The sequence below is a fragment of the Pagrus major genome, chromosome 17, assembly GCF_040436345.1.
Source record: "Pagrus major chromosome 17, Pma_NU_1.0".
NCBI lineage: Eukaryota > Metazoa > Chordata > Actinopteri > Spariformes > Sparidae > Pagrus > Pagrus major.
Genome location: NC_133231.1, coordinates 16,045,844 through 16,055,364, shown reverse-complemented (window position 1 = coordinate 16,055,364; position 9,521 = coordinate 16,045,844). Strand labels below are relative to the sequence as shown.

Genomic DNA, 9,521 nt, shown 5'->3' with positions numbered 1-9,521 from the left:
ATGGTGAAGCCCTAATATTGTGATATTATATTTTTTTAATCTTAGTAGTTTGTAAATAACAGTGACCAAAAAGATCAAACAATCATAAATCTTTAATCCCAGTGAGACACGCCAAGTGCACACAGTCCTTGCCATACCCAGCTGACGCCCATGGGTGGCAGGGCTGTTCCGGACCACTGGACGGGAGGGGACGGACGAGCGGACTGCTCTCTGATTGGTCGGCTCGGTGCGCGTCCCCGTCGTCTCCTCCCGGTTTTCCTGGCATGACCTTTTCCCTTGGCAACCACTTCCTCCGAGCATCCACGGCCATCTTTAATTTTAACTCATTCATGAAAAGTTGTCTCGCTCATGTAAACACGCGCCGACCGACACGTTTGCGCACGAAGCTGCATCGACGGCGCTGTGTGCATGTAGTTGTTTCTTTTCCCAGCGAGGAAGCTCCCAAACAGAGCCGAGCCGAGCCGAGCCGAGCTGAGCAGCACCGCAGCAGGCTGTCCGTCCGCCGAGATTAAGTAAACAGCGAAAGCGTACGTGCATATTGTTCCTGTGCATCACGCAGGGGCACGTCTCCTCTGCTGCTCTCAGGCTGCTGTTCGCTCTGTATTCTCTTACATAAACTGCAATGAACTATACACGTGTGTCGAGACTAACGTGTTGCGTTTTTGGACCGAAAGTGTGTGTGGTGTGTTGAGCTCCCGAAAGAAACAGCAGGTGGAGCGCTGTGATAAGTGCACGGATCATTGTGTGAAGGGCACAGCAGAGCACTCACACTGCAATGTTGCTGTTGTTGTGCAAACATGCCGGGAACAGGGAAATGAAAGTGTGTTGTTGTTGAGTTGAAGCAAAAAACTAAATACACTTTAAATGTTTTGATGTTTGTCATTCATTATGGCAGGATGAGAAAGAAGCAGACTGCCAAACAGAGGAAGACAGAGGAGACTACAGTAGTCCAGGAGTTTGTGGTGGAGAAAATAATACGCCGCAGAATATTTAATGGAAGAGTGGAGTACTTCCTGAAGTGGAAAGGCTTCACCGAGTGAGTGAGAGGTTGCGACAATCAGCAGTTTTCCTGCTCATACTGTGTATGGTGTCATCTCTGTTGGGTGTGTGTGCATGCATGATTTTAAAGTGTATTCTCTCCTCCCTCTGTGTACACATCTACAGTGCAGACAACACGTGGGAACCTGAGGACAATCTGGACTGTCCTGAGCTCATTGAAGAGTTCCTGAGAAACAGCCATTACACTGAGCAGATTGAGGAAGAGCAAAACGAACTAGGGTTCATTCCCAAAGAAGAAATGACGGAGCAGGAGACGGAAATTGTGAGTATTTGAATGTCTGTGTTTTCCATGTTTATTTACAGGACTTCCTCACTTAGAAATCATATTATTAGAGCCCTTTTTATACGGTGCTTTTGCTGCTTTACGCTCAGAAAATTCAGGAAGCTTTTTCTCCCGGAGTCGGTTCATATAATAACTCAATGCTGGCAGATTCTGTTCCTACTTTTTTGGCAGCTTTGAGGCTGAATATGAAACTAAATGGTGTGTGAAGGTGGTTGGTTTCGCAATGCACCGAAAGTGAAAGCTGTTCAATTTCCCTTTCTTTCACAATCTGCATGTACAGTGAAAATAAAAAGTCACAAGTCACAACCAGGCTGCTTTCTTACACAGATTTGTATCTTTGTGTTCTCTCCTAAGCACTGCATGTTTGTCCTTGTCATCCTCCCCGCAGTCCTGTATGCAGTCTCAGCAGCAGGCTCGCACCATGCAGAGCAACAGCGACGTCCTCCAGCCAGATGATGAGCACTCAGACGCCCCCACTAACCTCAGCACTTACCTCGAGCCTGAATGCATCATCGGCTCCACAGACAGACAGGGAGAGCTCATGTTCCTAGTCAAATGGTAACTCGGCCGCTTCCTTGTTTTTTTACTCCATCCTTGAATGAATGCCAGAGGTTGGGTAAATGTTTGCACAATGGTAAAAGTCACAGTTCATATTTTAAAGCTGCAGTCTACAGGTTTAACGTCCAGCGAAGATGATGCAGCAGTGAGTGTCGGGTTTATGAGGGTGTTTCATCTTGTTTTTTGAGCGTGTCGCGTCATCTACCGACTATATAATGTGAACATATCATTTACTAAGACACAAAGTTAGATGACGTCTACCTTGACACCTGACAAAGCATTCATCAGATGAGTAAGTGATCAGGGAGAGCATCTCTGACCGCAGTGAATGTGCTGTGTAGTTTTAAAGAGGAACCAATTAGAAAAAATAAATGTCAGTTTATTAGTCACGGGAAGTACTGTGATGACCCTTGAATAATGTCTTGTGTGGCTCTGAAGGAGCCTTGTGAGGTTTGAGGAAATGACTCCTAGCTTGTCTTTGGAGACGAAAGAATTTTTGAGGGAAAGCTTGTTTTTAAAAAAACAAACAGCAGGTGTGAGAAGATGTGGGTACTTAGTATAAATGTGGAAACACCAGGGCATCTGGCAAAAACGTTTAACCTGGCTCCACTTTCCCTGCAACACAAAGTCACCCAGCAAGCAGCTGCGTTGGCCAATCACATACCTGGACACACACATTCCTGGTAGATAACTTTGTAATGAAAAAGTATGTCCAGCCGTTTTTAGTTTAAATTTGCACAATTTAAAAGAAAAAATACAAATAACAAGGATAACAAATTAAACTATGAATACATAATTGAATATGGTAGACTAAAAATTTAAAAATATATTTATTAACAACAACAAAATAACAATAATATCAAACGGAAAATGTGAAAATCTCATGTTTATGAGAACATTGATTTTATTTCTGTATTGACTCCCGAGCACCAGTAATATTACATGTCACTTAAAGTGATACAAATAAAGCATGAATACAGAGACGACAACACAAAGGTTACCATTCCCACTTGTGAAAATGAAAGATAAAATGGTTGCCTCCGTGGTAACTTTCCAGAGTTGTGAAATCTTTTCTCATTTCTTAAACAGTTGGGTGGTTTTCCGTCTAATGAGCCTTCAAGATCATGAATCTGTTACTCAAACTGAACTTCTTGGATTGTTTTTGGTCTGAACTCCCACTGAGGAAAAGAAGCTTTTAGTTTCATTTTGAGAAGTCAGGTTGTCACAAGACCACAATTTTGAACTTAGTCACAATACTTGTATAAAAAAAAATATATTCAATACGTCTTTTGACTCCACGGCAAAAAGAAAAAAAAGTCCTTGGTGCACGAAAGAGAAGAATATGTTTTGAAAAATGGATTGTAGATCTTCGTTTTTTTTTTTAATAGCTTCGGTACTTTGGATAATATCAAATGCGGATATTATATAATTTATAACAAGTGTTATTTGCTTTTGACAACATGAATAGGAAGTGGACAAACTAGCATTCTGGAATAGTTGGGTCCACGTAAAGCACGGCAGGTCTATTCATTTGTTTATTTATTAGCACCTTTCAAACACAAAGGCAATTCAAAGTGCTTTACATCAGGTGAAGAAAGACATTGGAACAACATTTATAACAATGAAATTGGATAAAAGTCAACATTATGCAAGTACACTACTTAATAGCTGTATTACTCATTTTAAGTAAAAAAAATCTGTCATCAGATATTTCAAAACTACATTAATAAGAGATGAACTGTTCTCAAAAGCCTCCCCTCCACTGCCCTTTTCTGAACTGGCAGATGTGTGTTGCTGCTGAAACATTTTACATATATTAAAACTGAGAGGCGGCCATCTTAATGGTTTCCTACTCCTGCATGTTCCCCACAGGAAGAACTCTGACGATGTGGCCCTGCTGGCGGCCCGCGAAGCCAGCGCCAGGTGTCCCCAGATGGTTATCGACTTCTACGAGCAGAAGCTGATGTGGCACTGCGGAGACGAGGAGCAGTGAAGTGTGTGTGTGTGTGTGTGTGTGTGTGTGTGTGTGTGTGTGTGTGTGTGTGTGTGTGTGTGTGTGTGTGTGTGTGTGTGTGTGTGGTGTGTGTGTGTGTGTGTGGTGTGTGTGTGTGTGTGTGTGTGTGTGTGTGTGTGTGTACAGAACTGATAAACAGCTGTGCTCTCGCCTGAAGCTTAGTTTAACCTCCATCAAGTGTCCTCCTTCAGCTGACATTAGAGGCACGCTGTGTGAAATTACGTCCCGCTGCAGGTAGACTCTCAGATTCTGGCAGGTGTGAGATCCTCGGCAGGGATGGGTCTGAAGTGCTCTCTGTCCTGTGGTGCTCAACGACAGCTCTGTGCCTTTGTGGAGACCGCGATGGAGACTAAAACTAACCTTTGTGTGTAGCAGCTGATGTGAGGTCGGACTAACCTGTAGCAGCTTTAGTCTTGTGTAAGCAGACACAATCACTGTGGACATGTGTTTTGTTTTTATTGTTCTATAGTTATTGAGTATTTATAGTCCTGTTTTAGCTCCAAGGATCTTGGTTGTTTAGTGTGTGCTCGACACTATGTAGGCAGAGGGAACTAACTGTACCTCCAGTCCATGTAGCTGAAGATTGTAGCCCTGTTGTTTCGAACGTTTTGGTTGTTTGAACACGTGTTGTGTGAGGTGTTTATAGCCACAGCCTCTCCTGTGTCTTACTGTGTCTCTGTATGACCCTTGTGGTTTATGTGAAGCATTTAAAAATGTTGCCCACCAGAAATTTCCCCAAATTCCCAATCAGCTGCTAAGTACCAAACGTTCTCTTCCCGGCTGTATTGAATTATAACAAGAATATTGAGTTTTTAAAACATTATGTGGTGCTTGCAGAGTAAAGTCCTGGCAGAAATACTCGAAAGGTTGTAGTTTTGCAACGCCAGAATAAATGTTGTGCGTGACTCCAACCTTGGGATATGTTGAAACTTTACCACCTATGCGAGGCAGCTGGATTGGTGTGATCATCTTGCAAGGCCTCAAGGTACGCTGAACACACAGTGTCCTTTAAGGAACTTCTGGCAGCTACAAATGTGGCTTAGATTCAACAGCCAGCGAGAGAAGCGACATGTTTGAAAACAACAGTGGAGGCTCCTCAAGATGTTCTGATATAGCATCTGTTTGTAGAACTGTAGAGTATATTTCCTTGAAAGAACGGCAATGAGAGCTTTTCTCAATGGAAAAGGTGTTTTCAACAGGCTACACTGTTAACACTCTCCCACTGTTAATCTGATTGGTTGGAAGTTAAGCCCATGGTAGACGGTGAAATACAGATGGTTCATCCAATCACCTGCCAAGTATTTTTTAAATGTGCCTGCCCTTTTCCAAACAGTTTTGTCAGGTCATAGACTTTACGGATTCTTTACGTCTCTGCATATTTCAACTTTACTTGTCTTGACAGTTCAGTTTTCAATGTTATGTTGCGACAACACTCTGCTGAAGGTGTGGCAGGTTGCAACACAAAAAATATCCTGACGGTTGCTAAAATAAGTTTTGTTGGTTAAAAACAGGAAGTGAAGCGTAGTCTCTGGCTTAGATGTCACGCCACCAGCAACTCCTCTTACCCAGGGGAAAGTCAGCTCATATACATGTAATCTGAACGTAATATGATACATGTTGTTAAAGTGTGAATGATGCGTACACATTTACAGTATCCAGGTTTTGAAGAAACATACATTGCCAACATTTTATTCTGGCGACTGGGCCGAGTATTTCTAAAGTAAATCTATTTCAATTTACATACATTGAAAATAACTTTCGTGCACCTGTGATGACTAATGAGATTGTTAAATGTAGCACTTTAGATACAAGACAGTCCAATTATGCAGGGCATTGTCTTCCAGTAATCACACAGGTCCATGCACATGACACCTGTGTCCCGATGGCACTGTCCTGACTCGACATATCTCCCATAACTGTTAATGGGACACTCAGCTGAACCTTAAACCTCCTCAAACACTCCTGCTACTGAATTACTGTAACTGTTGACCATGGATCTGTGAAGTCTCTGTGAATAAAAGAAACCTTTTGTGAAGCTTTTCTCTAAAAAGTCTGTTTTTTTTTGTTTTGTTTTTACTTCATTTGTCACATGCTAAATCTTGAGGTATGAAACAAATGATCAGTTTTGATCTGACTTCAAAACAGTAGCTGCTGTAAGGGGTTGGGTGTGTTTTGACTGACTCTAAATGACCGTCAATAAGCAATAAAGTGATAAGCAGCACTAAAATCATGTAGGCATGTTGGCACGTGTCATGCCAGCTCTGTTCAGTGATGAACAGGGAGTTTGGCTGAGTGGTGGGGAGGAGCTTATCTCAGTCTTGTGACTTTATTTTTAAAACCTTTGCTCCTGGACAATAAAAGTGGAAAAAAAAGGCACTATAGTGCTAAGCACATTATTATCTGGCTGACTACCTTACAGGGACCCAAACAAGAGCACCTGGATTATGAGAGAAGAAAGTGACAATGCTGTGAGTCAGGTAGGTCTGAAAGTTAATTCTAATGAGATTTGTTTTTTAAATTAAAGTACAGAAGCTTTAATTTGTGGTACAGCCATAAAAAGCAACTTCTTTTTCTATCCTGAGCAATGAAGGATATTTGGAGGATTTTCCTATCCTGATTCTTGTGTTGCTCATCACACTTCCTCTATCTGCCAATAAAAACTTCCCTTTTTCATAATACACTGCATTCAGTTCAGCGTCTCTCCTGCTTCCTCCATGCAGCAGATCGTCAGTGTCTGGGTGCGGGACCCGCGGATACAAAAGAATGACTTCTGGCATGCCTACATAGACTATGAAATCTGTTTACATGTAAGTAAATTGATAAAAGGAAGTTGTTTTTTATCTCCACAATCAAATGGAGTTGGCTGCAATATATGTGTCACCTGTTTCAGACCGACAGCGTGTGCTTCACCAAGAAGATCTCGTGTGTGAGAAGGAGGTACAGTGAGTTTGTATGGCTGAGGCAGAAGCTACAAGCAAATTCACTGCTAATGTAAGTACAGTATCTTGAGCACATATACTTCCAGTTTTCATGTTAAAAGCCATCTGCTTTGGTTCCTGTCATTTTTAGTGTGTATGTGTGTCTTTTGCAGGGTACAGCTTCCAGTGCTGCCTCCAAAGAACCCCTTCTTCAGCCTGAACAACGGCCAACAGATCACTGAGCGCATGAAAGGGCTCCAGAAGTTTTTGGAAAAGTAAGAGTGACTTCATAGATCAATAAACGTGGACTTTGACATAGTGCAACACAAACATAGCATAACTGGTGAATCAGAGTTTCCACGAACACTGAGCCACATGACTGCTGCTTTCAAAGAAGCAATACAATATGCTGCAAACAACAATCTAAATGGTTCTGTCCTGTATTCTCCAGCATCGTCCAGAATCCTCTGCTGTTGTCCGACAGCTGCCTGCATCTGTTCCTGCAGTCACAGCTCAGTGTGTCCAAGATGCAGGCCTGTGCTTCTGGAAGGACCCGCTACTCTGTGGCACAGGCGGTCAAGGACTGCGGCTTGAGGCGATTCCACTCAGAAGAGGATCTGCAGAAAGACCTCAGCATGTCCTGTGACTCTGACTCAGACAGGTATCATAATGGAGTCCAAAGATTCATCTATCTGCTTAAAAACCCATCAGTAGAGCTGAAAGTCTATTACCTCTTAGGATAGAGTTCTGTTTGCATTTGCTTTGTCAACAGTGAGACAAAAAATGTGCTTTTAAATATAAACTCACTGATGTAATTTCCAGGAGAGATAATACGAGAACTCACGTGAGAACAATTCACTTCCCATCCCCTGTTTTTGCCTTTTGTCATTCCAGCTCGGAGTGTAGAGATCCAGAACCTCGGATTAAGAATTTGACGATAATCAAATCACAGAGCGCAGGTTTGCTTGATCTCATGGAAAGCAGTCAGGAGGAAACCCTCAGCTCCTCGTCTGGTTCTACATGAAATCATCATCAGCTCACTGGCAGGAATGTTTGGACCTGAGAGGAAGAAATCCGCCTGTTACTCTGTCATACAGCACTTTTAGCCATGTGGTTTCTCCTTATTACTACTCGTAAAAAAGTAATGAGGTATTATGTTGTAATTCAGGCATCTTAGTTAGAAACATGCACAGTTTATAGTAATAAAAATGTACCTATATGATGAGTATTCTGTAGCAGTTGTACAGTTGTAGCAAAAATGTGCCTGAAGATGGCAGTGTTGTTTCATCCATCTGTTTGTATATTCACTTAATCCATGAACATATGCTGTAACTGTCCCTACTTACTTTATAAACAGAGGCATTGTGACTTATGCTCATTCACAGTGTGTTTTTTGCCACATATGTGCAGATAACAATGCAGTATCTTAAAGCAACGACAGCCTAATGTCTCTCTGTGGCTGAACTCCCCTCTCCTAATAAAGAGTAAGGTGTGGGAAGCTTGTCATCTTGTGGCCACTGCAGTGCTTAGCAGTATGATGGGTAATAGGGTCTCTGCAGAGTTTTCACACAGCCCCCCTGTCAGGTTGTGTGGCTGGTAGGAGGTCCTGTGGGATCCCAATGGACTCGCTCCTGTCTGAGGAGGCTAGCAGGTAGACAGGCGACATTGCTCCCTGCTGAACAAAATGCCAGCTGCACTGACAAGCCACCTTTTCTACCTGTCTCTCTCGCTTTGTGTTTGTATGAGCCTGTTCACTACAGTCACATATCTCTGCATGTGTGTGTGCTGAATACATACTCCCACAGTGAGCAGCACCATGCTTATGCAGAGGTAATGACCACTAAACAGAGAAGGCAGGCTGACATATCTGCACAGCTAATTAGATTAGCTTTGTCTCTCTGCAGCGGCTGTGTTATTCATTATGAATTCAGTGCAGACAAAAGGCTCGTGTTGTGGAGAACAGAGAGAACAGAGAGGTGACGTCACCTCAGACCTGCTCTGCTCTGAGCAGCAGAACAGTTTGTGACAGCAGGAAAGCCCACAAACTCAAATTGGGGGGTGGGACATCTTCCCTGAAGATGTGTGGGTGTATATGTGTGGTCATGCGCATCCACATATGCTAATGCAGTATATGCATGTGTCTTCTTTGTCAGTGCTTAACAGTGTGGGGCAACATTACCCTGAACCTTCCAACACATTCACTCAGGCTGCAAGTGCTGCTTGCTTTGCTTCAGCTGGATATTCAAAAGAGGTTTAAGCCTCTTATACATCCAGAAAACACACCTAGGGGTGTGGAAATGACAGCAATTTTACAAAAATCCGTAGAGCCCGATCGATATTGAATTTTCTGGGACAATGCTGATACAGATATTTAGGATCTTTAGAGCCAATCTTTAGGGCTGAGTATCATTAAAAACAATTCTGTACCGATACTTTGACTTTGACACCAGTTCCTGAACGACCAATTTTATGAAATACGTTTTAACAGAAGATGACAGTACACATATAGGTGCCGAGCCCCGTCTCGACCTGGAAACCCATATACCTGTCCTGCTATACAGTCAATGTTCTAACAGGCTCTTGTGCAAATTCTTGCATAAAACATTTTAAAAATAATATAATAATCAGGCATTTCCCAGTGACAAACATTGGAAATACCGCACTAGCTTTTCCACTGTCTGCAGTCACT

The 9,521-nt window shown here is 42.6% G+C and overlaps 2 protein-coding genes across 6 annotated transcripts; both read left to right on the top strand.

The window, feature by feature from the left end:
* Window positions 1-305: 305 nt before the first annotated feature.
* cbx3b (chromobox homolog 3b) lies at window positions 306-5,949 on the top strand. 2 transcript variants are annotated; one of them, XM_073486077.1, is made up of 5 exons: window positions 306-512; window positions 896-1,036; window positions 1,165-1,321; window positions 1,731-1,900; window positions 3,773-5,949. In XM_073486077.1, the coding sequence occupies exons 2-5, from the start codon at window positions 897-899 to the stop codon at window positions 3,891-3,893; spliced, it is 588 nt and encodes a 195-aa protein (XP_073342178.1). In that variant the 5' UTR covers window positions 306-512; window position 896; the 3' UTR covers window positions 3,894-5,949. The 2 variants fall into 2 exon arrangements, with proteins under 2 accessions (XP_073342178.1, XP_073342177.1); XM_073486076.1 differs by having other exon boundaries at window positions 306-527.
* A 312-nt stretch (window positions 5,950-6,261) lies between these two features.
* Window positions 6,262-8,204, top strand: snx10b (sorting nexin 10b). Of its 4 annotated transcripts, none has more exons than XM_073485167.1 (6): window positions 6,262-6,382; window positions 6,638-6,721; window positions 6,805-6,905; window positions 7,006-7,107; window positions 7,284-7,493; window positions 7,727-8,204. In XM_073485167.1, exons 1-6 carry the CDS (start codon window positions 6,359-6,361, stop codon window positions 7,854-7,856), a joined length of 651 nt encoding a protein of 216 aa, XP_073341268.1. In that variant the 5' UTR covers window positions 6,262-6,358; the 3' UTR covers window positions 7,857-8,204. The 4 variants fall into 4 exon arrangements, with proteins under 4 accessions (XP_073341268.1, XP_073341267.1, XP_073341266.1 ...); XM_073485166.1 differs by having other exon boundaries at window positions 6,635-6,721; XM_073485165.1 differs by having other exon boundaries at window positions 6,262-6,391.
* The last annotated feature ends 1,317 nt before the right edge of the window (window positions 8,205-9,521 follow it).